Source organism: Sceloporus undulatus, chromosome 6, assembly GCF_019175285.1.
Source record: "Sceloporus undulatus isolate JIND9_A2432 ecotype Alabama chromosome 6, SceUnd_v1.1, whole genome shotgun sequence".
NCBI classification, from domain to species: domain Eukaryota; kingdom Metazoa; phylum Chordata; class Lepidosauria; order Squamata; family Phrynosomatidae; genus Sceloporus; species Sceloporus undulatus.
In genome coordinates this window covers 57,661,806-57,689,587 of record NC_056527.1, presented here as the reverse complement: position 1 = coordinate 57,689,587, position 27,782 = coordinate 57,661,806, and the positions used below count along the sequence as shown (strand labels likewise).

Sequence of the window (27,782 nt, the reverse complement as noted above, 5' to 3'; positions counted from 1 at the left end):
TACATTTCTAAAGGAACCCATGGTAGCTTTGTTTTTTTGAAAAAAAATCCTTTGCGTTCAAAGAAAAGAATAAAACTTGTAATATAAAGAGTTCATTCATGGCTTTATACGTGCAACATATTTGAGCTCAGGAAGATTGCTTTAATGCTTGATGTTTCTTTGTAAAATAATGCAAGGTTCCATCTACTTGCAAGTCAGACAAAGAATGTAGGCCTAGTGAGCTAGGTCAGCAGTGAGGGCAGCTTCTCCCAAAAAAGATGTGTAAGTGATCTATGTATTTTCAGTTCACAGTTCCAGGGTGATGGTCAAAGAGAAAATTTCTGCATCATTATAGTGATAAGATGAACTCGGCATGCATTTGGCACCTGCATCTTTCTGTGCTCAGGTTCCTTTTTTCTGCAGACAGTGAAAGAATCCATAACACGTTTGGGTGCAAAGCTTGGAAAAGTCACTGACTACAACTTCCAGAATCCCCTAGCCAAGATATATCCTGTTTTGGAGCATTGAGATAGCTGTTGTCTGGACAATTTTTTCCATATTTGAGTCTCAAGCTTAGCTTGAAAAGAATTGGGGAGGTGAGATTGTGGCATTTGCAGGGGAAAAGCAGTGAGTGGGAAAGTGCTGGGGAATACTTAACTTTTCTAAACATTTCTCTCATCAATCCCTTCTACAGATCTTCTTCTTCAATGTTGTAGAAATTTTCAGAGCACAATTTTGAAGAGCTATGTTTTGGGACCAACCATCCCCCCCCCAATTCTCAGCCAGGTCAGACAATGGCCATGATGGTTGGGGATTTCTATATGGTTATAGTCAGAAGGGTAACTTTTCCAAGCTCTGTTTCACAGCTATTAAAAAAAGAATGTAACTTACGATCTTATTACCACCATCAGGCTGTATCCATATACACCGACAATACCAACCATGAAATATGCCATTGGTAGCCTGTACTTTAGCCAACCAATTGTCCGTTGGTTATTGTAATAGCCATAGAAAAGAGCAGAATACTTTATATAGCCCTGAAAAGGTGGGAAATAGCTTAAATCAGTTTGAGCTAATCTTTTTTTTTTTTAATTTCCACTCCTATGCAAGTAAGATCAATCATATTCCACAATCAGGAGCAGATAAAAAGCTTTTGGGAGGTCAGTCTGGGTTCCATTCAAACTACACCTTGTTACTGAAACTTGTGGAGCATATGCTATAATTAAGCTGCCCATTCATGGCTTCACTAGTGTATTCATTAATGTGTATTACCGAGGGCCTTTCATACTACATAGTTACAGCACTTTGATTCCATATTAACTGCCATGGCTACATTCTGTGGAGGTCTGGAATTTGTAGTTTGGTGAAGCACTGTGGCTGAGAATTCTAAACACTCACTCTAAACTGCAGATCACAATATTCCCTATAATGTTGCTATGCCAGTTAAAGTGAAATTGTTGCACATTAATTGTGTAGTTTGGAAGGATCCTGAGTCCAACACTTTTTGCAGGTCTCAGTAGTGCACAATAATAATAATAATAATAATAATAATAATAATAATAATAATAATAATAATAATAATAATAATATGTTTTATTTATATACCGCTATTCCAAAGATCATAGCGGTGAACAGCAAGTAAGCTAATTAGCAAGTAAGCACAAGAAATAGTATAACCAGAAGATTTGGTCAGGATCACTTGAGTGCAGTGCTATGTCATTTTTGTAGCTGGAATCTAGCCATATTGATTCACAAGTCCTGCTGAGTTTAATAGGAGATACTTCCCAGTAAGTTTGGTCTGATGAACACAATAAACACATGAAGTCCATTGTACTGTGTCTTCATGTTGCATGCTGTTTAAAAGGCAGTATGAAAGACCTTTTTTTTCTACCAGTATGTGCATCCCTAGCAATGTTGGGAGCATGCTATAAAGTGCTAAGGAGCATTTTCCCTGGAGCATTTACAAAGGATTGAAGATTTCTCCTCTCCCTTCCTCTCTCTGTTCCTCCCACACTCACTCTCACACACAGACAGAGTAAAAGAGAGAATGGATAGAAATCAAACCTAAAGGGTGAGATATTTGTAGTTCCAGGCCACCCCAAGACTTTTTTGGTATTGAACACTGGCGTATTACTGCTATAAGATAGATTTATTGGTCTTAAATGTTGCAGCAGATGGTACACAGTAGAGAAGTATTCCAGTCCTTTTGTTGATTTTTTCCAGCATCCCCTCACAGCCAGTGATAGAACTGGACACCTTCACAACAAATTCTACCCAGATTATATCTGGCCCGCAATCCAGGCCCGCATGGCTGGCTATGGGGCCCTTGGGCCAAAGTGTGAGGTTGGTGGAAGATTGACTCCCAAGGGTTATATAGAGCCAAAGCAAAGAAATAAAAGTTCATAAGTGTGATTAAACTTTCCCCACACAGCTATGAAACCTGGGCAAGCAGGTTAGTACCAGAAGGAAATTCACTCCACCAATCCATGCATAGTCTCCATATCTTTTCCAAGCGTCAAGCTTCCAGGTCAATGCAAAAAAAGAGATCTAACAAAGTCACTAACACAAATTAACAATTTTCACACCATTTAGGATGGTTAGGTCAGGAATATCCCAGGCCTTGAGATTTCAGAACCAAGGGGCAACCTTTGGTGATATCATTAAGCCAGATAAATTAGTACCAACCACAGTTTTCAAGGCAGTACGTACTCTCACCCTGAGATTCTTCCCTCTAACATTCAGAACTAGAAAAAACGGTCTCTAGGTCCTGAGATTTGGGAATCCCAATGCCACTGGACATTTGTTAATGTTTAGCCATGATGTTAACAAGGACTCCAAGGCATAATGTTAACAAGGACTCCAAGGCCTAATTCCTACTATGGTTTAAACTGGATCATGATTTCAAATGATCCAGTTTAAACCACCATGGTTCCCACTTAATTCAAATCGCTGAAGTGATTTGGAATGGGGGGGCATGGGTTTTACCCATTTTTACCCATTCAGCCCATGTCAAAAAGACACTGGTATAATGGGGTGTTTTGGGGGCTGGATCTATTTGGAAATAAATCGATTCAGCCCAAGTGGGAACCAGGCGGATTTGAATCAGATTTGAATCCGCCCTGGTTCCCACTGGCAGCGGCTTCCCTGACCTCCCGGCCATACCTCCATGTCTATTCCGTCCTCCCAGCCTGCTTCTCTTCTTATGCCCCAGCGTACCTCAGTCCTCCAAGCCTGCCTCTCTCCTTCCACCCTGGCCTCTTCTCTGCCTCCGGTATGGCCAGGAGGCATGGCGGGGAAGCTGCAGCTGTTGCTTCCTGCACCGATTCTTGAAAACAGCACAAATATAGTGGGAACCATTCTGTTTGTTGAACTGGTTTCAGGAATCGGTTCAGGAATCGAATCAAGAGGTAAGTGGGACTAAGGTCCAAAACTCATCTGCCTGATGGCACAGGTCAAACTCACTGTGTTTGCCATTCCTACATATTGTCTTCCTATCTATGTGATGGGTGTGCCATCTCTCTTGTCTAATATAACATAAGAAGATACTCTAATTTTACTCCATGATGTTCCTCCAAAACTTTATTTCTTTTCATGTAGGTCACTGCTTAGTATATATAGACATCCCAGAATGATTCCTATTAGGCAGTGTTAGCTTTATTGCATTACTCCATCATGCCCAGATACAAAAGGATCTTTAGCCACAGCTGAACTGCTGCTGTAGTAATGAGAACAGTGACCAATAAGGGCAATGTTCTAGATCAGAACGCAGGGTCAAAAGCTTTTGTGCATATTGCTGGCAAAGTGAAGGCAAAAAGTATGACAAAAAGTCAAGCACAAAAAAGAGCTTACTTTCATTAGAAACATTATTTTCAACTTGGGGTCTCACTATTCACTTGGATTTTATATCCCTGGTTTTTCCCATTGCAAGCATAAAAGCAAAATTATAGCCTGCAGAATGCTCTGTCAGAAGGGGCGTCTTGAGTTTAAATGAAGCCTATTCTTTTCTACTGCCATTTCCTGTTATGTAACCCATTTACTGGGAAAGCATTGTTTATCTTAAGTCTCTCCTGCATGCACTTTCAAAAGCAGTGTTTGTTGGGATCAGCATTTCTGACTGTTCATCCATTTTCATTCTCAAATCTAATTTACACTTTTCCCAGATATTATTCTTAAGGTGTATATCACACTAAGCTGATTTGCAGACAGGCTGGCTCTGTGCACCTTTTTGGCAACAGCATGACATACAGTATAAACCATTACTAAATGAAAGGAAGGTAATTGGCTCACCTGTACTCATGATATATAGTAGCAAGCAATTTTTGGCTGTCCAAATATTACTGGTCTGCAGCTCCCATCATCCCACCATCACTGGTGATGGGGGCTGCAGTCCAACAACATCTTGAAGACTAAAATTGCTCATGCCTTAAGATTAGTTACATATACCATTTACCTTACTTGATACTCTCTCAAAGGCCATAGCTTGAATTTGTGTAGACAGCACCTCACTTTAAAAGAGCTATCAAATAGTGTTATACAGCAAACATGCAAAGACAGAGACCCAAATGCTCTATATCCACTCAAGCAGTCATGATGTCATCATCCACACACTGCGGTTTAATTCACTTCCAATGTGACATATGGCATCTTTTGCCAACCTTCTGCATTCTGCATAGGGCACTTTGCAAAATCATAACTGGTCACAAATCTGACATCAGAAATGGCAATATTAAAAACCAAACCAAACAAAACAGTGGGCTTAAAAAATAACAACAGTGGGCTCCCAGGATATTTTTACCCCTGGAGTTTTCTTAAGTCACCTTGGGTCCCATTTTGGGAGAAAGATGGCACGTTAAAATTAATTAATAAATAAAGTGCCCACAGTGAACCAAGGAAACATCAAAGACAGATTAGAATGAGAAACTTTGAGTTACAACTCATCAAGTTTAGAGGCTTGCATAGAGCCTTCTGGTTTGTACTATCTGCAACACCAGTTTTGTGAATATTATTGATGTAGCAATTATCATTGTCAATTATTTGTGCCTTTTAGTTCCCCTCCTATCTCATTGTTTATGGCACCTTCTCCATCCCTGGTTTCTAGATACTGTATATACAGTATATATAGCCTAAATTCTATATAACACTGAATTAGTGTCTTAAAATGTAGTCCACTGAAGTTTATTCTATAATATATTTGTTAGTCTTTAAGTTGCCATGAGACTCATTGTTGATATTATATCACTTGACTGTCACACACATAATTCAGACGCTGTGCATGTTACAGTACTGGATGACTCAACAGCGGCATATGTGTGAGCTCATTCCACTGAAAATATTATGCCTGGATGCCAACTGACTCATTGTTTTTTTGTAACTGGATAAAATAAGGTAGGAACACCAGGTTATACCACTAGAACCAATCATGTCATTGAACCATTATGTTAGCATACCCTACACCCCTCTCTCACTGAATATTTCATATTTTCATATTTTGATATCCAGAATCAGGCATATTTTTAAGGTCACAATGGCTTTTGGAATTCTAGGGAAAGGCATACTGGACAGAAGATATGGGGAAGAGCTATATAGCACTGAAAAAAAGGTTAAATAAATTTCCTGATCACTCTACCCTCCCCCAGGCTTTCTGAATATCATCTCACAATAGGGACAGGATGAGTCCCACCACAAAGCAGTAAAAACCATATTTTCGCCTCACCCTAGGTTGTGTCTCTGTTCACCCCTTCCTAACCAGCCATCCATGGGTTATCTCAATTCCAGTCAATGTTTTATCAAAGGCCTCAGTCATTCTGGAATCCTATTGTCCATTCCATGGGAAGACCATCAGGTCTTTCTTACACTGCAGGACACTTCCAAGTACCCTGTGAGGCTATGTAATCAGATTTAAATATCTGGTTAAATGCCAGCACTGCAGCCACTCACTCGCAAACCACAAGGTTGTGAGTTCATCCCCAGCCAAGGGCTCAGGGTCAACTCAGCCTAGCATCCTTCTGAGGTCATTAAAATGAGTACCCAGCTTGTTGTGAGCAATTAGCTTACAGTTGTAAACTGTTTAGAGATTGGTTACTGCAGTATGAAGCGATATATAAATGAAGCTGCTATTGCTAAATATCAGTTCCAGTTCTAGCCTCATGTGTGCACAGAGGGTCTCTCTCGCTCACTGTGTCTCCCTCAGATGCTGTATGGGCTCTGCTCCATCTTCAGTGGACCTGTTTTAGGACTGGTAATATCACCCCCTCCAACTTCTGATTTCTTGATATCCAATCTTTCACACCTTTCTTTCTGTTAGCTCTATGTGGCTCCTAAAGTTGCATTTGTTTGTGTGATTGCTTGCACCTTTGCACAATTCCAAATAAAACTCTTTTATTCATTAAAACAGGAGTTTTTTTGTAGTTGGTATTGGTATATATAAGTGAAAAGATTCCCTTAAGTTACCCAACCTCTCACAGGCCTCATGTTGAGATAATAATTTCCCCAAAATAACAAGAAGATGTTGACATCTTTGGTGGTGACCCCATGTTTCCCACACTTTTTGGGGTAACAACTAGGAAAATCGAAACAGCAGGCAGCTACATCAGGTGGCTGGTTTGGGATGTTATGAGAGCACAGTCTATTGTTATTTATTCAGGGATGGGAGAGAAGTTGGCTTTTATCCCTGAAGTGCCACAATGAAGGGTTTATTGTGCAATTTCCTTGCTTTGTCTACAGAATTTTACAACAGTGGGAGATTTAGATGTTAGCATATTCCATTTGTGACTATCCCATGTTCCACACTATTTTTGTCTTACCATAAAAATAAATCTGTTAGGGAAGCAAAGACAAAGGCTGCACAATCAGTTTTAATTGGGTATGCTATAAAGACATTAATCTGAAAGTACCCAAAGTAACATATAAGCCTTCACAGATCCAATACTATTTTCATTTTTGCTAGAAAACAATGCTTGCAGTGGATCAGGAAGATAATGGTAGAAATAAAGTAACAGATACAAGCATATTGCTGATATACAATAATATTGCTGCTATACAGTGCACCACTACACTTACCTACATTTGATTCATGCTCAATGTAGTTTTTCAATGACTGTTTATGAATTCACAGTTTTGATCTATGTTGAAGTGTAAGGTTCCTTCAAGTATATGAACTATGACATAAGGATAATTCAGCTTTTGGATGAAGTCCTCTGTTACAGTGGGAAGTTAGTTTGTGAATCATTGTGGAGAACAAATATATTAGATATTGACTAGTTTAGATTGCATGGTGTTGATGTCATTTATACTAACTTTTGTAGTGTGTTGTTCTATGTTTAATGTTATATATTGAATATAGTAATATTATTGCATATTAACCGCATACTTGTACTTGTTACTATATTTCTAGCATTGTCTTATCAGAGTCTTTGTGGTTCTGTTATCTTAGGTGCATTACACATGCACCGAAAGTACGTGCTCTGCATGTACTAGGGTTAGGAAGGGACGTATTAGGGTTAGAAAGGGGCGTCTATTGTAGACACCCCTCAACTCCAGTACGCGCAGAGCGCGTAGAAAATAGTGGCACCCTTCCACACGGGCGCTGCCATCTTGACATCGCAGACGCGTAGCATCCGGACGTCACGGTGTGGAAGTGATGCTGCGAGTGCGCGACTAGCGCCTCGTGGCGCCACTTCCGGGGCACAGAAAGAAACGCCATTTTCGGGCTTCTTTTTTGCTGCGTCCAGAAACCGTGCAGTTTGGCCGCTGCAGTTCCCAGACACAGCAACCGGCGGCGCCGGCAGACCGCCGCTTTCAGGCAGTCTGTAACGCACCTTAGTTATCTTAGGAAGATGATGGGGCTACAGTGGTACCCCGGGATACGAATTACCCAGCTTACGAATTTTTCGGGATACGAAAAAATCCCATAGGGATTTATTGTTTCGGCTTACGAAGGTTTTTTCGGGTTACGAAAAAACCTCGGCGCTATTTTCCGCCACCGGAGGGCAGCAGAGAGCTATTTTTTCCATTAGCGCCTATGGCAATTCAGGTTACGAAGGTTTTTCGGGTTACGAAATTAGCCGCGGAACGAATTAATTTCGTAACCCGAGGTACCACTGTATTCCTTTCTCAGCCTTGTTGGTTTCCTCTCCTCTCAAATGGTGTGGCAATGAGCTCTCACATGTTTACTTCACATTGCAACCATTACCAAGGCAACAGGAACCATGTTCACAGAAGCACCAACCATGTTTCATATTAAACAAAGAATTGTGATAGTATGTGGCAATATTCCAGAACAAATCCTTATAGTATGAAGGATGAAAAAGAAGTCAGTTGGTATGTCATCCTGCTTTTAAATGTAACCTTGATTCCTGATTCTACCTTCTTTTGACCTTCTGTCATGATTTGTTCTTTAACTACACTGGTTTCAATGGCATGATTGGTACTACAAACTAACTCTTTTTTAACAATAGGGATTAAATCTTCTTTTTTCAACTGGTCCAACCTTATCCAGAATTAGTTGCAAAAGTACAGGATGATGGGTATCTGCCAGCTTAAGGATAAACTAGATACAATTGGAAAACGTACCTCAAAGTCCCAAAGAACAGAAAAATCCATAGCTTTTGGTTGTTCAGCCCTGGGTACAATTTTTCTGGGTATGCTTCCATATGGTGCTCCCATTAGTATCTAGGAAACAATTATCATTAAAAAATTACTCATGAAGCATTGCAAATATTTACTTGATTTACTTATATATCAGTAACAGAACATAGCAACTGGCCTTTACTTTTGGCAAACTCTCTTGTTTTAACTCTCTGATCTGCGTGAAAAGGTTGAATCAGAACACCACACATGACTTCATTTCAGCGCTGGATTTGAGTTTTCTAGTGCATGTGAAGTTGAAGTTACTACCACTAATTCCATTGCCTTAGATTAAATTATTACACTTAATTTTGATTGACAGATATACCCCTCCTCCATCCTTTGCAGATAGGCATCAGTACTAAGCATTTCTAGGTGTCCCAGTTCCTTTCCATCACATTAGTTGAGAAGAAGCTGGTTCCTTTTACAGGTATCACAGAAATTTCTGCAATATTTCTGAAATTTGCTTTCTGACAGTTCAATGTACACAGACTTTGTTTCCTAGTCAAAATTATTTAAAATATTGGATATAAAATGATCTTCAGACTATGTATATATAGTGTATCTGAAACATAAATGAATCTCATTTTTAGACCTGGGTCACATCTCCAAGATATCGCATTATGTATATGCAAGTATTCCAAAATCTGAGAAACTCCAAAATCCAAACACTTCTGATCCCAAGAATTTTGGATAAGGGAGACTCAGTCTATACTGTGCAACCCATTGATCTTAGTAAATAGCTGGACCATAACCCAAACTATATTAATATGTTTAACTTGAATACATAAAGGGTATTGCTAACAATTCTAAGCTAGAATTCATTTAAAAACTTGATGTTGGTGAAAGCTATATAGACAAAAATGGGAAGAAATCTGTTCTTCCACTACAGAAGAATGATTATCTATACAGTCAACTCCCCATATACACAGATTCTGCATCAATGGATTCAACCAACCATGTGTTGAAAATGTTTTTAAAAAATCCCAAAAGCAAATCTTGATTTTGCCATTTTATATAAGGGACCAGTTTACTAAACCATTGTACTGTATATGATGGGACTTGAGCATCCACAGGTTTTGGTATCCATGGGGGGGTCCTGGAACCAAATCCTAGCAGATATCAAAGGCCCATTGTAAGAGGTGCATAGGTGGAATATCAAATGATTGAACTCTATCGGAATTAAAGTAAGTAAGCAAACAGAGGATACATTTTAAAAGAATTTGAATCCTTTACCATATATTAGAACTAGCAGCAATTACAATAACAATCGTGATGATATGTTTGAGAAATTTTGGAATATGTTTCATCTTCTTTTATAGTGGGCTCTCATTTTATAGTGTAAAACGGATATGTTGTCTTACAGGGTTTGTGCCTGTTCTTTCCCCCCACCCTTCTTAGAATTCAAACAGAATGCTGATGCTAGAAAATTAACAATAAAGCTCCAACCAGGACTCTTCACAAATAATGTTTAAAGAACACATTTTACACAGCAGCAATTTCAATTCTGCTAATTTTGGGCAGATGGGAGAGCCTCTTGTAGGAAACATCACAGATCATTCCCACTCCCTCTGAATTTATTAAAGGAATTACATTTGTCTCTCTATTGCAGCACTCATTCCATCCTACAAAAACGGGGATAAATCAGGGGCATTTGTTCATGCATGGAGAGAGATCTTACAGAATATTATTGCAAAGCTGGTGAAATAATCTTTGCTGTTTCTGGTGTGTTTGTGTGTGTGTGTAGGTCTTCACCAATGGTGTGTGTAAAAAAGTCTTAAGAGGACACAAGGCAGAGCTTGTTCCTAGGGCTAGAATGAGAGCCTTGTGCAGAGTAACAGGCTTCTCCCATAGTTTATTATAGGTACTAAGAAATATAATTTGGGAGGACTCATTAATGTGTACTTTTCCTATGCTGAATGGCATGAGTGCCTTGGTTTATTTTTGATGATTTCTTATATGAGGGATGGATAATATGAAATTCCCCTTAGTGCTAATTCAAACATGCAGGTGCATCATTTGCAACCTCATTGTTCCTTTACTTCTCTGAACTGAGCCCATTTCCCTAAATAAAGGCAGTAGCTGAGCAGCTGGTGATGCTTTGCATTATAAAAATCTGCAGAGCTTTGGAAAGTAATTTTTAGCTGCAACTCTCAGAACCACCCAGTCAGCAAAGCACTCTAGAAGCAGTACTCTAAAAAATATTTAGGCCTGTTACAGACAGCCAAAATAAAGCTGCTTTGAGTCACAGTGGAGGTATGGTGTTTCAATGATGTATGCATCCCAAGAGTCCAGAAGTCGCACCAAAGCCACGCTCAAGACTGGATTGTGGCTTTGGTGTGGCTTCTGGACTCTTAGGATGTTGCATCATTGAAACACTATACCTCCACTGTGACTCGAAGCAGCTTTATTTTGGCTGTCTGTAACAGGCCATAGTTTCCATGCTCTTGCAACTGCATCTGGGATGTTTTATCTGAGATAAGTGTTTCAGATTCAGGCATACCCCAGTTTACTCTGACAGTGATGCCATGGGTGCAGAGTCCACAAAGGATGACACTGGAGAGATAGGCTACTTGGAGTAAGCAGATTTTTGACAGAATTCCCTTGTTATGCCAGTATAAGATTTTTTTTCAGGTGTTGCGGAAGGAAGCACCCAGTAGTTCCTTGTGCAGTTTTCCTGGCTTGGCTGTGGAACAGTGGCTAGGGGGACCTAGGTATAATTCTGCTTCTCTTCTGGCTACTAATTAATGATACCTGGGAAGGAAGCCAGTGTGCTAAGGCAGCTGAAGTGCGCATGGGCACACTCTTGTGGCCAGTCAGTGGCTGGGATAGAGTGGGCACTGGGAGACTCCAACTGTCCTTGTGCACTTGGGGAAGGAATGAGTGGCTTTCAGCTACCAGAGCACTACTATGACTATATGCTACAGTCTGCCAGTTGACCTACTGGTCTCTATGTGCTTAATTTTCATTGTTGTGTTGTGGAGCTCTGCCCTAGCCCACAGTCATCAAATAGGAACAGAACCAAGTCCGGACAACCATTTGTTGATTTGAAGCTCTAAGTTTATTTTCAGACAGAAGACAGAAGACAAAAGAGAGAAAAACACCTAGCTAGGTGGGTGCCGATGGTTTGGGACCCAGATCAGCAATTTGCAGACACTTTTAAAGGTTAGCTAGGTTCATAGCATATACAGGTGGACCAATCATCTCACTTGGCTCTGTCCACCCTTGCACACATTTCTGGTCCACCTATTGCATTTTTCTCTTTGATATGTTCCCCCACTTTCTACATACATCGCATGTTCATTAAAAGCTCCACTTATGCCTCCCAGGGTGTGTGTGTTAATATTATAATGAAGCCTAAAGAAGCTATAGGTAACTTAAAGTTCAGCTCTGTGGTTTCTCCCCCTCCCATTTTTCCAGTGTGGTATAATATGGTTTCTTCTGACCACAAGTCTAGCTTCATTCTGACAATTTGTTCATATCTATATCTTGTTTTTGACTAACTTACTCTTGCTTGCAACACAGCTAGCTTCCTGGTTCAATAAGTAGAAAGAGTTGCAAGACTCATCATTCAGTGGCTTTATGAAGTGGCATAACTGGGAATCTTCACTGTCTCTAACTTCATCTTATTTAGGCGCTATACATACCTCCCAATAGGGCGCCCCGTCACATGCTAGGGGTTGGCTGAGGGCGCACCGTCCATATTGGCCTCACCCCTAGCATGTGATGGGGCGACAAAATGGCGGCGCCCTGTACATATGGGCTCCGCCATTTTGACACGACAGATGCTTAGCGTCCACATGTCTTGGCGTGTTTGTGACATTGCAAGTGCGCCATTGGCGCATTGTGGCATCACAAACGAGCTGCATTAAGAACCCATTTTTAAGGGTTCTTTTTGCTCCATGGGGATGCCCTGCGGTCTGGAGGCTGGGGCTTCCCCACGGAGCAAACCAGGGTGGCGAGAGACCGTCCTTCTTGGGTGGTCTGTATCCCGCCAATGTGTCCTTGGAAGAAGTGTGACCCATAGTGCATTAACAGACCCATGGTCTTCAATTCAGCCTTAAAATTAGCCAAGGAAGTAATACTTCTTAATTGTGTGAGGAGGAGATTCCAGGCATGAGGAGCAGCACAGGAGAAGGGGAGGAGGAGACTTTTTGCTGGGTCTGGAGACTGGTGTCAAAGGATTTCTATGTGTGTGGAAGGTGGTAAGGAGAGATGAGCACTGACAAATAAGAGCCAAGCCAAGAAGGGCTTTAAAGGTCAGGAGAAGAATTTTATATTGGATTCTGAAAGGAAAGGGGAACCAGTGGACGGATAACAAGAAGGGGGTAACCTGATCAAAGTGACAGGCAGAGAAGATGATCCTGGTTGCTGAGCATTGCACAGAGATTAGGGGGCTAAGGTGAGAAATAGGAAGACCTACTAGCAATGAGTTGCAATAATCCAGGCATGATATCACCAATGCATGCACCAAAGACTTTTCTGTTGAAACAGAAAAAAATGGTCAAATTCTGATGAGATTATAAAGAAAGAATCTGCATGACTTGGCTGTAGCCTGGATCTGTGAAGTGAACAATAATGAAGAATCAAATAGGAAGACAAGACTATGGGCCTCATTGACAGATTGAATAGAAATGTCATTCACAGTAATTGACAAAGAACATTGCAAAGATGGCTTGGGTGGGAAGATAAGTAGCTCAGTTTTGGCCATGCTGAGCTTCAGGCACCAGTGAATCATCCACTCAGAGACAGCAGCAAGGCATGGTGATAACTGCTGCTCAACATCAGAGAAATCTCAGGGGTAGAGAAATACAGCTGGGTGTTGTTGGCGTACAGGTGATATTTAAAGCTGTAGGAGCTAATAAGATTTCCCAGGGACAGGGTATAAAGGGAGAACAATAAAGGACCCAAGACAGAACCCTGAGGGATCCTGACTGCTGAGCTGATGGAAGCAGTTTTCAAGCCAGACACTCCTCCTGACTGCTGGGCTACTCTGGGGTTTGATTCCTGGACCCTCCGTGGATAACAAAATCCGTGGATGCTCAAAGCCCATTAAAAACAATTGCATAGTAAAATGGTGTTTCTTATATAAAATGGCAAAATCAAGGTTTGCTTTCTGGAATTTATACATTTTAAAAATATTTGCAAACTGTAGATGCTTTAATATGTGTATAAAAATCCGTGGGTATGGAGGGCGGACTGTACCTACAAATAAACTGTAGTTTGCAATGGATGCAAACTACAGGGAAAGAGATTCCGCCTACTGTATATACTCTTGTAGTCTAGAAATTTAGGTAAAAAAACTGACCAAAAAGACCTAAGTCGACTTATCCATGGGTCAATGTAAGCATTGTATCTTAACTCTTATTTAAAAGAAGGGTGAAATGCAATCTGTCCGGGATGCTTTGATTGTGAGTTCCTGCATAGCTGAAGGGGGTTGGACTTGGTGGCCATTGAGATCTCTTTCAGTTCTATGATTCTATGATTCAGCCATTGGCTTTTCTGTAGGACGTTGTTAACAGAACGGGTGGTATACTGCATTATTCAGATTTTAATGAAATATTCAGGTACTATTCAGCCTGTAGGTGAAGATTTGAATATTGATGATACATTTACATATTTTAAAAAATGCTTCAGGGTAGTCTTCTTTAGATGCTAGTTTTCTATTTGCTATGTGTTATTACTCATGTAAATGACACTGTACATATGACATAAGGATGTGCAACTTAATGTTTCTTGTGTTCACACCAATATTTGTTCAGTAATACTTATGTACTTACCTCTGGAATTATAACTAATCCAAATATTAGTCCAAACAGGACCAGATTTACTCCATACATCCATCGCAGAAATATGAAATAAGAGGCAACTGAAGATCCAAAATGACCTTAAATAATGAAGAGACGCTGTTAGAAAGATGCTTGGGTCAAGTACATTTTTAATATAACAGTGATTTATTTTTGTGCATACTAATGTAATTTAATTTCGAGTTTCAACACTTCCTCCTTCTGCTGTTCATTAATATGGAAGGCCCAAGTTGGTTTCAGCTAAGGTTTACAACTTTTTCAAGGTCCATATAATTCTCCATATAGTTCTCATGGCTGTAAACAATGTTTGTTAACCTTCTATCTAAACCTTATTCTCTGCACCTCACACATGCTAATTTCTCTCTGGTGTAACAGAAGCAGTAATGAAAAAGAAGCACATGTAACATGGCTTTAAAAATTCCAGGAAGGGCGTACTGACTACATTAAGCTTCCTAGGTTAATTGCTTAGAGCATGGGTGGTGAGTTGGACTACAACTCTAATAATTTCTGGCCTTTGGCTGTGCTTGAGGAAACTAGTGGCAGTGGAGTCCTACAAAACTTCCCCATCCCTGGTTTAGAAACTTGCCGTCACATTCAAGATAGTCCTGCTTCCTGGGAACTGCTGTGCAGTACCATGCAAACGTACATAGGAGCTTATCCCATGAACAAATAAGCCATCTTACCTCTTCCAGCTTTAATTCAGAATCCGGGATAACTCCGGATGTTATCATACCTAAATCGCCGCCCATCTAACTGAGATGCCACCACCCGGATGCATCCTGGGTCGAAGCCGCGCTCAGCCAGCCAATTTTTGAAGTTGGAAGCTCCCTGACTTCAAAAAAGTGCTGGCTGAGCAAGGCTTTGACCTGAGATGCATCTGGGTGGTGGCATCTCAGCTAGAAAGGCGGTAATTTAAGTAAGATATCATCCGGGGGCATCCCAGATCCTGAATTCAAGCTGGAAGAGGTAAACTAGATTATTTGTTCATGTCATACTCACTTCACTTCATTCCAGGGGTCTTTTTTTCTTTTTAAAAAAGTTTAAAATACATGTACATGCATCATGATAAATCTAGGTGTAAATTCCCTTGAGGTTTTGAGCTAGTGTTGCCCTATTTCATACTGTTACAAGCACAAGGGAATTTCCTTGATGAGACTTTAATGTCTCTTATGAAACTCATTAAACTCATCCACACAGTAACATCCCAAATCCACAAAACTGTGGCGTGTTACAGATGCGCCGAAGGGGCATATTAGGGTTAGGAAGGGATGTAGTAGGGTTGAGAAGGGGCGTCACTTCCGGACGCCCCTCAACCTTAGTATGGACCGAGTCCGTACAAAATGGTGGCGCCCGTCCACATGGGTGCTGTCATCTTGACATAGCGGATGTGTTGCGTTCGTGCGGCGCAAACGACGCTGTGAGTGCACCATTGGTGCCTCACGGCGTCATAACCACACAGCAAAGAGACGCGCCATTTTGGGGCTTCTTTTTGCAGCATAGAGGAGCCGCACGGTTTGTATGCTGGGGCTCCTCCGCGCTGTAAATGGTGGCAGCAGCAGACTGCCCGTTTTGGGCGGTCTGTAACACACCAATGATACCTATATTAGGCCAATAGACCTAAAAACGATTTAATGGTTCTGTAGATTTTGGATGCTACTGTACTTTGCTGTATGGCCAACTTGATATGTTTTCATTAAACTCCTGAAAGCCTCACACACACACTGGAGATGTATGATGAAGAGATCACCTAAGCAGCTATACTATGTTGATTATGGATTGTATTAGATATTCGGGGGGGGGGGACTGAAGGCACACCTGCAAGGTTATAATGTCAAAGTCAAGACAAGAGGTCAAAAATAGTCCTGTTTTTGTTACTGTAGATTTACTACAATGAACAAGAAATCAAAGGAATTGTTGTTAATCTTTGTATTTTCTCAGTGTGCTTGTCCTGAGTAAGAAGGATTTGATAGAAGAAGCAATAAAAGCAAAAATCATGAATATTTAGAACTACTGCTGATTACTTTGCCACTGCAAATTCAGACATTGAGGGCGCATTGTAATGTGTCACAATCTCTTGCTAAAGCTGCCTCTTTCAAAGAGAGAGAGAGAGAGACTTTGAAGCATCACTGAAGGAGACTGCCCATTGCAACCTCATGTTTTTGCTTTCTGCCCATCCTCTGCCACGAGGATCTGATTGGTGTTAACTTGGTTTCATTCCTGAGCCAAGTTAAAACATAGCTTTTAACTAACTCCTCTGGAGCCTTGTTGATCCCCTGCCCCCTGAAATATAATTATTTAATATGTTTTTAATCTGTTAAAATTATATTTATTGTGGATTAACAGTTTAAATTTATGCTAGTTAGTGCTATCCTGAGATCCCATGATATAGGGAAGGATATTTATGCATGTGTGAGTTAGATATATAGGTACAGTATTTTTCCAGTTGCTGTCCACCTAAAGGAAAGGTGAAAGCTTCTACAGCAACATATTGATAATATCCACCTCCAAGACAATGGTTCTCTTTACCTTAATTTCCCATTGCCTTGATTACAAAATTATTGTCTTCACAGGCAATTCCTTGTTTAAAGGAATTTAGGGACAACTGACAATTTCTGACTCCTGCTTTTTGCCAGTAAATGAATGGAAGATCACCAGCTGAGGATGAGAAAATATCAAAGAGACAACTTCAGAAGGTTGTAACTATCCCCTGAAAATGGTGCTGGGGAACTTTTGGCCCCCTATATGTTTTGGACTACTGCTTATGTGAGCTGGAGTCTAAATGTACCCCCAACTTTACTGTAGATGAATAGAAAACTACTGCTAAATTGTGTAAAAATTAAAACCACCCAAGAATAAAAATAAGATCTTACTTCATGTGCTCCTTTTTGCCTCTGAGTCTACAGATGGTTTCAGATTATTTGAGACCAGTATATTCTGAAGTATTTGCTATGCAGGAATTGTACTTATTTAATGCATTCTCTAAAATAAGCACCACAGGCACCCCACAATGAAATTTATTTAGGAACATAAATATTTATATTTATTTAGGAACATGAAATAGGACGTATTAAAATTCTGCAGTTCTTTCATAAGGGCATAGTTCCTCTGGAACAGTGTTCTCCATGCACTTTGATGTTCAAGAAATGTCAAAAGTGGTATGATCACAGAATTGTCCCCAACCTAACAGTGAAAGGAGATGTCATTCTAGTAGTTCTGGTGTATACTGAAGTCCTCTTTCAGACAAACACAGATTGACTTGCAGAACTGGCTCAAAGCCGTCATATTGTACTCCAGTGGTGGTCAAAATGCAACCCATGGGCATTTCGCATGGGTCTTCATTTTGCAATCCCTGAAGCCTCCCAGAGTCCCTAGTCTCTCTTCCTCCCAAATCAGCCAAAGAGTGGTCAAAAACAAACTTGAAAGTGATAAGGAAGTCACTTCTGGACATGTTAGGAGTGCCAATACTGCCCTTACAGGGAAAGCAGGGTGAAAAATGGTCTTTGCCCCCTCCTCAGTTGCTTGCCCTGTCATTGGAGATTATCACATGGGAGATGGGATGCCATTGTCCCATCCTTGTCACGTCCTTCCCACGCAATCGCAGGAAGGACTTTCAGATGATGTTGCACTTATCCAGACATTATCCTGTCCAGAAAGTGCAATTGACAGCAATAGCGCAAAAGCTTTTCAAATGACACCATGCTGATCCTGTCATTGTCCCATCATTGAAGTGGTATTGCCCATCATTTTGCATTAACAGGAGTTTGCGTTAATGCAATGCCCCTTCAATGACAGGATCAGCGCTACGTTATGAAAGGCTTTTCCACTATCACTGTCATGGACGGGATAAGGATGGGGGAGCGATCTTGTCCCTATCCCATCTGTGTATGATAGTCCTATTAGAGTAACACTGGTTCTTAAGTCACCATTTTGTAGCTCAGTTATCAGGATTTATGTGGCAAATATCAGTATTTCTCTTCCTCACTGCAAGCGATTAATGATGCTGGATGAATATCCCCGAGATAAGGAATACAGTGAAGCTTGGGTGCTTCTTCTAATGTTGGTAATTTTAATTTTATTGTAATGAAATGACTTTCTATTTATATTTATTTAGGAACAGTCATTGAAAAGGAATACGTGCATTTAGGAGATAAACAGTTACTAGAAAATGGAAAGCATGGAATTATCTGGCAGAGGCAAGGGGCATTATGTTTAAGTTATAGATAGCTGTATTAAAATAGTTCAAAATAGTTGTATTAAATAGTTGTATTAAAAATCCTTTCAGGTACCCCTGTAACAGTATCAAGAGTTGTAGATCAGGTAAATTGAAAGATTAACTTACTTTCCACTTCTTTTATCTTCATTTCCCAGGGTATACATTGTGTCTTAAAATTGTCAAAATCTCTCTTAAACTTGACCCATTTCTAGAAATAAACACAACAGAGGGTAACATTATTCTGTAGAAGACAAAGGAAAACTTGTAGAATTTTGACTGTGATTTACTAGTCTAGAGAATGAAAAATGGTCCTTTTGTAAAGATGCTGGGTTTCTAGTATAAAGCTGACATACTGAAATCATTGATTGATGAGAGGGAGACAAGTGGGCTTTGCTCTGACTGTGCTTTCTAACAGTGGCAACCATGGGGCTGGCCCTGTCATTAGGTAAAGTAAACCAACTGCTTCAAGGACATGATTTGGGTTACCTACTTATTTAATATTAGTAACACAAAGCATTTTCTATGCAATTAAGATAGAAACTTGAAAGGAATCTTCCAATTTAGTAAGCAACATATAACAAAATGGATGGAGAGATGAAATGGGGATTCTCACCATAGACTGTGTGCTGCTTCTTATGTTTATTATGGAAAATCCTAATGATTTTTAAATATATATATATTATTATTAATCTTTCCTTGGTTGGATGTCTGTAAACAGAAGTTGGGTGGCCATCTCTCAGTAATACTTTAGTTCTGTATTACTACATGGAACGGGGCTGGATTAGATGGCCCTTTTGGTCCTTTACAACTCTATGGAGTTTATCACATGGGATGCAAAGTGCCCAAATCCCATGGATAGACAAAGTTTAAATCCTGTGAATATCCTACAAGAGTGGGATTGTTTTCAGACATGTCAGGGCACTTTGGCATTAACTCAACATTAAACCGTGCAAAAAAAGGCAAAATCGCACTGCTTTTTAATTTAGGCATTTTCCAGAAGTTAAAAAAAGCAGCACAATTTTCCTGCTTTTTGTATGGGTTAATGCCAAAGTCGCACAAAGTTGTCTGAAAACAATCCCTCTCTTGTGGTATATTCACAGATTTAAACCCATTTATCCACCGGATTTGGGTGCTTCCTTCCCGTGTGATAAACTCCTATGATTCTATTCTCACAGAGGTGGAAGAGCCCTTTTGGGCTAATATGCATCCATTGGCAAAATAACATCAGGCAGCAAAATGTTTTGGGCTGGCCACAGTAAAAGTGAGGAGAGGTATAAATACCATAAGGCAACCTGGCCGACACACCTTTCACTAGCTACTTAGAAGTGGTTAGGTCTTTTTATGTTAACACATACTATATATAATGTATGCAATATTTCTACTTCAGATGGTTCCCCTGTCCACTCAGCTTCAAGGCCCTTTAGACAAACAAGAATATGAAAGTCTACAGAAGTTTGGCTTTACTGTATGGGTTGGGAAAGTGTGGCCCATAGGGCCCATTTGCAACCCGCAAAGGTCCCCAGTCCCTTCAAATTATTTTCCCATGGGTGATTTTTTTGTCTCCATACAGATAGAAAGCTCAAGACTACCACAGAATGTGGATATTTTGCCCCTAGAACCTCTCCAAGATGCCCAAATACCTTAAAACAACCCAGCTCCTTAACTGGCTGAAAATGAAACCAGAAGTGGAGGTCACTTCTAGCCATGGAAAATGCCACCTGTCTCTTTATAGTTGCCCACCCCTGCTTTAAAATCCAGAATTCAACTCTTCCACAGATTTACTACTCCAATTTGGAATTCATTCATTACTTTGCTGGTTTTCAGGAACATTATGCAACTACAGCTACTGCAGCAATATAAATATATAGCGCACATTTCAAATCTTCCGAGTAACTCATATATCATATGTTATTATGCAAGACAGCCCTGTGAGGTAAGCTAAAGCTAGTGTTATTGTTACCATTATGATGGTGGAAGCAACCTGAATTGAGACCACTCTGAACTTGGTTTATGATCACCAAGCAAATCAATGGCTTGGGTAAGTTCTGAATTCCAAGCTCATACATTATGTACTATTTCACTGCTCCTTTCACAATCCAATCACTGGACTAGTACTAGAGCTTTGCTTTGAAATGCTGATGCTTTGCTATCTAGAGGTCTTTCTATAGTATTTAACACCACACCAGTTACACAATTATTATGATAGAGTTCCAGTCATTTCCCCTCAATGTTGCATTTCTTTCTTTGGGGGTGATACTGCCTTTCCCCAGAGCTTCAATTGTACAGTTTTATTATTATGCCTGAGGGAATGGGGTTCCCTTTTTACAACAGCTAATATATCCATCACAGAGTGGCATGTAGATAGTCGTAGAATTTTATCACAAGGGAAAAATCGGGGATTTAAACAGTGATTATCCCGTGAAAATCACACAATCACGATTAAGATTTTCACACGATGTTTTGATTAAAGAGCCATTATCCTGGGAATAACCAGGCAATAAACTGCAACAAATCAAAATTTTTCAAATTCAACTTTATTTCAGCCAACAGGCCATTAAACAGCAAAATGTATATAAAACATGTAAAACATTTAAAACACGTGAACTTGTTAAAATAAAACTATAAAATAGATGTTCATAACATGCTCATGGTATGTGCATTTATGTATATACAAAAACACTCTCAGATATATTGAATGATACTAAAAACTGCAACAAATCATTCATGGGGAAATCCCGTGAATGATTTGTTGCTGTTTATTGCCTGGTTATTCCTGAGATAATGGCTCTTTAATTGTGACATCGTGTGAAAATCTTAATCACAACTGTGTGATTTTCACAGGATAATCACTGTTTAAACCTCTGATTTCCCCCCAAAATTTCCCCATGTGATAAAGTCCATAGTCCAGCGCTCAGACCACTACATCACACTGGCTTGATCCTTCCTAGAGCAGACCTATTGAAACAGTTGAGACTTTAGGTAGCATTAATACAGAATCATTTTAGGTAACAGTAATAGGCTTTTCATTTCCAATTATAACAATGTATTGAACAAAGAAGAGAAAAACCATGTGCAATTCTTATATCACTTACCTTAGCCATCATCATTTTATAGGCATATAACCTTTTTCCTTTGCCCTTTCCCAAGGCTCCTTCAAACTTTTCCACAAAATCTTGAGCCTCCCTAGTTAAAAATAAAATAAAATAAAAAGTTAAAAAAGTCTGGGAGAACTGGGTCGATCACAAATGAAGCATATTCATGGAAGCCACAGTGCCTGTGTTCTACCATAGGCAAAGACACAATACTCTTAATTCATGGATGAGTTTCATCAGGTAGATATCTGATATTTGTGAAATACACAGTGCACTATAATAATCTGGACTCTTTTCTCCAAGATAATATCTATACTAGAAATATAAAATAGTTTAACTGTCAGGCATACTTCTCTGTGTATAGCATTGATTTTATATGAGAAAGTTACTTGAATTGTATCCAGGTTAATTTCTCTGTATCTCCAAGATTACTCGGTTGTTGTTCCTCCCGAACTCTTATCATTTTAATGAATAGATTCCATAGTGAACAGATTCCATTTCTGTGTGAACTGATTTTGCAGTGTTCTTTCTTTTCAGTCCTTGACAACATTTATCAGTTTTACTATTGACACTATAACCCATATTTGAGTATACTAATTTATCTTCTCCAGGTGACTGTATTGTTTCCATTTGTGACTAATGGCTACAATGGCATATTTTCACCACATGAAATATAGTTTTGTCAGAAAGCGACAGATCTTCATAAAACTGCAATTCCCTGGGTTCCATGGAGAAGCTCTATTGGGTTAACTGGTGGAAAAAAAGTGACATTTGTGGCTCAGATGTGGTTTCTCAAATCAGTGGACTTGGTCTGTCCCGCCAATAGCACTACCTTTCCATGATTATGGGATTATGGGATTGTGTACTCCTGTGAGGCTATGCTGATGGCAACAGTGCTGCTGGAAGGGTCTTCCATGTCAGAGAGAGTTTTGCTGAGGAGCCAGACTAAATATGCCAAACCTACTGGGCAGCAGTAGTTATGGGGGAATGACGCTGGTGGGATTCAACTGTTTATTCCTTTAAAAATAGCCCAAAGAGGAAGACAACATTATAGATGGATAGACTCAATCAAGGAAGCCATGGCCCCGAGTCTACAAGACCGGAGCAGGGCTCTTGATGATAGGATGACCTGGAGGTCTCTCATTCATATGGTCACCATCAGTTGAAGTCAACCTGATGGTGGTTAACAAAATGTAGCCTCTTGTTGTTGTTAACTGCCCTTGAGTCGGACCCAATTCATGGTGATCCTATGGATGAGATATTTCCAATACTCCCTATTCTCCACTATTATGCTTAATTTCTACAAATTCACGCCCCTGACCTCTTTGAGTCTATTCATCTGGTGTGTGGCCTTTCTCTTTTTCTGTTGCTCTCTACTTTTCCTAGCACTATTGTCTTTTCTCATGAATCATGCCTTCTCATGATGTGGACAAACTATGACAGCCTCAGTTTTATCAGCTTGGCTTCCAAGGAAATTTTGTCTCTCTGCTCAAGGACTCATTTTTTTTGGCTGTCCATGGTATCCACAACATTCTTCTCCAGCACCACATCTCAAATGAGTTGATTTTTCCCTTATCTGCCTTCTTCGCTGTCCAGCTTTCAAATCCATTCAAAGTTATGGGGAATACAAGGGTTTGGATGAGTCTAACTTTAGTGCTCAGTTATATATCTTTTCTCTTTAGGATCTTGTCTTGGTATCAGAACTCTAACTATTTTGATTTTCTCATTGTCTGGGTTGAATTTATGTAGATCCTCCATGATCATTACAGTATTTTCGTTTTCTTTATGTTCAGCAGCAAGCCTGCCAGATATTTCTCTATATCTTCTGAGTTGCAGTGTTGAACATTATTATCTAGGGTACATATCAGAAGTTGCTTTATCCTGACTTAGACCATTAGTTTTTCCAACCCAGAACTGTTTATGATCTAACAGATAGCACCTGTCCATATTTTTCTCTTGTAGCTTGGATGTTCTGGAGCATGGCCCTACTTCTAACATCACTGCTTCCCTGGCCAAAGTGTTTGCTGGAATTATTCATACTGATCCTTTAGATACAGAGCTGATTTCACTTTTCCTCATTTTCCCTGTGTGGGAAAGGCAAAGTGAGGGCAAAGCTGGGCAAAATCAGACAATGCTTTGTGAACCATCTGAAGGGGAGAACCATCTGAAGGAGTCCTCTTACGCAAGGTCTTGGGTAGCTCTTACAGTGCATACTAACTGCATACTAACCTTTCTTGCCTTTCTAGTGTTCCCCCATTGCTTCCCACCTCCTGGGAAGGCAAGGGAAGAATAAAGCCAGCTCCCCATCCTAACACCCAGGAGAAGTTGAAGGAGGAGCAAAGCTAAGGTGCTGTCAGATGGTTCTTTGAGAACCAACAAGGTCCCAACTGTTGGTCTGAACCAGCTTTGAGGGCACTGTCTGACCACTGTTTACTACTTCTTCACATTGTCTGCATGAAGAAAGTGAAGGTGGAGCAAAGTCAGCCATGGAGATCCCTCCTCCCTCCCTATTTCTCCCAAGAGGTTGGGGATTTGGGGCATGGCAAGGCAGTTAAAGATTCCCCACAGACCACACCACAAATACCAGTGGATTGCATTAGATATACAGACTGGGGGGTGGGGGGTGGGGTTCCTCTTTGCTGATTTAGGAAATGTCAGAGGCTGAACCTAGGGTTCCCTGCATGGAGGATATGTGAAGTACTCAAGAATCCTTAGCCAAGAGGAATGCTGGAGGAATCTGAGTGGTGTAGTCCATAAATGAAATTTTTCCAGACTTGGACTCTACTCTTCCACTGGGCTATGGCTTTCCTTGGATGTTGATAAGGAAGGACTCTAACCTGAGCTGCTTTGTGTCATTCTTTTGGATGATCTTGGCAGCTGTTCGCTATAGATCAGTGATAAGTGCATTTTTTCTTCTTCAGGTAATTTACAAATGATTTCACTTGAAAGCTTTTGGAAAAACCATCCTTCTGATTCCTACACAAAAGGGAAAGGAAGCATGTGGTTCTCCAGCTATTGTTAGACTGTAACTCCCAACATTCCCCATTCTTGGTTATGCTAGCTAGGATTACAGGGAGCTGCAGTCCAACAACATTTGAAGGATGTGTAATTTCCCCCCTTAACTAAAAACCATAAACAGTCAAAGAAGGCAGAGAGAACTTCAACCAAGTTTTAGGTGTGTGTTTTTACTTAAAGTAATAACATGAGCCAGGGTGAGGTATAAGCGGAAGAGGCTTTTATTTTCATTATTTGCCCTCCAGTTACAAAGGTTGCTAAAAGATTGTCCCCCCCCCCAGTGATTTAATTATCTGAGCCAGTTCAGATGGAAAAATACCATGCTTGGCATTCCCAGGACTGGGAACTTCACAATGACATGGCTGCTAGAGAGCATAATTCCCAGAAAATGAAATCACAGTCGAATCAGAGTTTGGGAAAGTTACTTTTTGGATTACATCTCACCTATGTCCTGAGGCCTATGCGAGTTGAAGTCCAGAAGCAATGTTTCCAAGCTTTGCATGTGTGTTCATGCACACACGCATACATGCAAGTAGTGAAAACTGAAATCACACTGAGGGTATGTTGTAGGCTGGTTACCTCAGCATGTGTAATTTCTTTGCCATCCGCCAGGGTTTGTTTCTCATAACAGATATGAGTTTTTTCTTTTCTTCCACCTGTTCCTTTAGTCTGGCTAGTTCTTCTTCACATAAAGACTCCTCATCTGAAGAGCTGGAAGCAGATGAGAAAGAACTGGAAGGAAAAACAGAAAAATCAAACCAAGATCCATTCAGATGGTTCCATTTATATTATTTTCTCCCATGAGGTCAAGGCAGTATAAACACACCTCTCCTCTTTCTCTCCCCCATTTTATCCTTACATTATGGTCACATTAAGCAGACTTGGAAGTAATTAGTTAAAAACAATGTCTTATTTACAAATAAATCATTTTTGTAATAACTAAGGCAGAACAAAGTTACTTTACAACTGCATCATAAAGAGAGCTAATTTCACTTCTTATCGTGTGAAAATATACCTGGTTTTTCTGTGTTGCTTTTATAATTACAAGGACCCTCACTGGTTAGATGTGTTTTATATCACAGAAAGGAGGCTTGTAAATTCTGTTTTTTTAAACCAAGTGAGTAAAAGTAGCCATTCTAGTTCCTTTTAAATAATGAGAAAGGAATGATATTTTCAAATTATAACTAAAATAATAGTGAACCTTTGGGGTCTTGGAACTGTGTTGTTGTTGTGTGCCTTAGTCATTTCCAACTTATAGCAACCCTAAGACAGACCTATCATGGGGTTTTCAGGGGTTGAGAATATAGGACTCACTCAAGTTCACCCAGTATGTTTCCATGGGTCAGCAGGGAATTGAACTCACATCTCTAGAGTCATGGTCCAATCCTCAAACCACTACATCACACTGGCTCTTGGAACTATACTAAATACTTTTTAATACAATGCCTAGGCTCTGGTGCTGAAAGGGGCCTAAATACCTTAAACTAGGGACCAGATCCCATCTGATCTTGGAAGCTAAGCCAGGTCAGCCCCAGTTAGTACTTGGATGGGAGACTGCCAATGAACACCAGGTGCTGTAGGCTATATTTCAAAAGATGGAACTGGCAAAGCCACCACTGAATATTCCTTGCCTAAGAAAACCATTAAAAATTCATGGAGTCACCATAAGTCAGCAGGTGACTTAGAGGCACACACTGGTGCTAAGAGTCACTAGTGAATTTTGTGGCCTGGAGGAGATCATCTGGGTCCAATCAAGTTCTGGCCCAGCATTCGAAACACTATAGCACAGTGGCTCATGTCATTCTTAATGGGATAGATTTTTAAAATTCCTCTGTGTAGCAGCCTACCATTTCTACCCAGCTTATCACATATAGTACTTTGCCCATTCGCAGAGCATCAAGCCTTTTGCATAAAAGAACAGGAAAGCATTTTAAAAAGTGTTTTCCTGACAAAACATTTCAATCTGCATTGGGTGGTAGATAAGATGTTGGAAGTTAAGTGGGCCATTATAGCTATGCTGACATATACAAGATGTTTATCCAGCTATGTGAATTGATGACATGATTCTAGAGCCAGGCAATGGCTGTGAATTCTGTGCACAGGGTGCATGGCCTTTGGGGAGTCTTTCAACTAAGCACTACTGTGGCTCTATAGTAAATAAGGTGAAGACTTTATTCCTATGTACACTTATGTGGATATTCAAGAAGATTTTGGGGGCTGCTGGTGGTGGAAGATAGGCATCAAGAAAAACCAAGTATGTGGCTTAAAATTCAACAGAATCTTGCATTTACATAGATCTTGGATATTGACCCAGTGGCCATCTTGCCTAGGAGATTCTGGGACATGTCTAAAAAGTAATAATCCCTATATTTTTGCCTTTGTCCTTTTCCATTTGTAAAGATCAGCTGAACTGCTTTCATTTCCTGATGATAGGTTATTTCACCTCCCCTCTTAATGTCATTTCACCTCCTCTCTTAAAGAAGCCCTGGTGGTGCAGTGGTACTGCAGCCATACACAGCCAGGCAGGGCTCCAGGGTCCACTCAGCCTTGCATCCTTCCATAGGTTACTAAAATGTGTACCCAGCTTGTTGGGGGCCATTAGCTTACACATTGTAAACCACTTAGAGAGTGGTACAGAAATGTCCTTGTTATTGCTATAATGCTGCATTTTTTATATAAGGTCTTGCAATTTAGAATGGTGTCCAAATAAACAAGCAAACAAAACATCCAGGCACATAGTCATTGAGAAAATTCTATCCCATTTTTGGAGAAAGGCATAATACAAGTGCAATAAATTAATAAGCCCTTGGATCCATTCCTTGCAAGCAAAACATTCTGGAACATTTTGGTATGTTTTATGATCTATTCTAGTTTGCATCTGCTAGAGTGTACTTTAAATTAGACAAAGTAAGCATATGCAATTTGTTATGGCACATGTCAGAAAGATGGAACAACAGATAATAATAATAATAATAATAATAATAATAATAATAATAATAATAATAATAGGATTTATTTATATGCCACCCAATCACTGGGAATCCAGTGACA

General features: G+C 40.0%; 1 protein-coding gene across 4 annotated transcripts in view; it reads right to left on the bottom strand.

The window, feature by feature from the left end:
- Positions 1-27,782, bottom strand: part of TMC2 (transmembrane channel like 2) — an 84,839-nt gene that overhangs the window by 42,679 nt on the left and 14,378 nt on the right. For 3 of the 4 annotated variants that reach the window (XM_042472611.1, XM_042472610.1, XM_042472612.1), the window contains exons 5-10: positions 25,311-25,463; positions 21,717-21,807; positions 18,751-18,832; positions 14,385-14,491; positions 8,551-8,649; positions 871-1,016 (exon numbers count right to left, since the gene is read on the bottom strand). In XM_042472611.1, coding sequence (XP_042328545.1) covers positions 871-1,016; positions 8,551-8,649; positions 14,385-14,491; positions 18,751-18,832; positions 21,717-21,807; positions 25,311-25,463 — 678 coding nt within the window. The remainder of the gene's footprint in view (positions 1-870; positions 1,017-8,550; positions 8,650-14,384; positions 14,492-18,750; positions 18,833-21,716; positions 21,808-25,310; positions 25,464-27,782) is intronic. The other variant, XM_042472613.1, reaches the window with a different exon arrangement.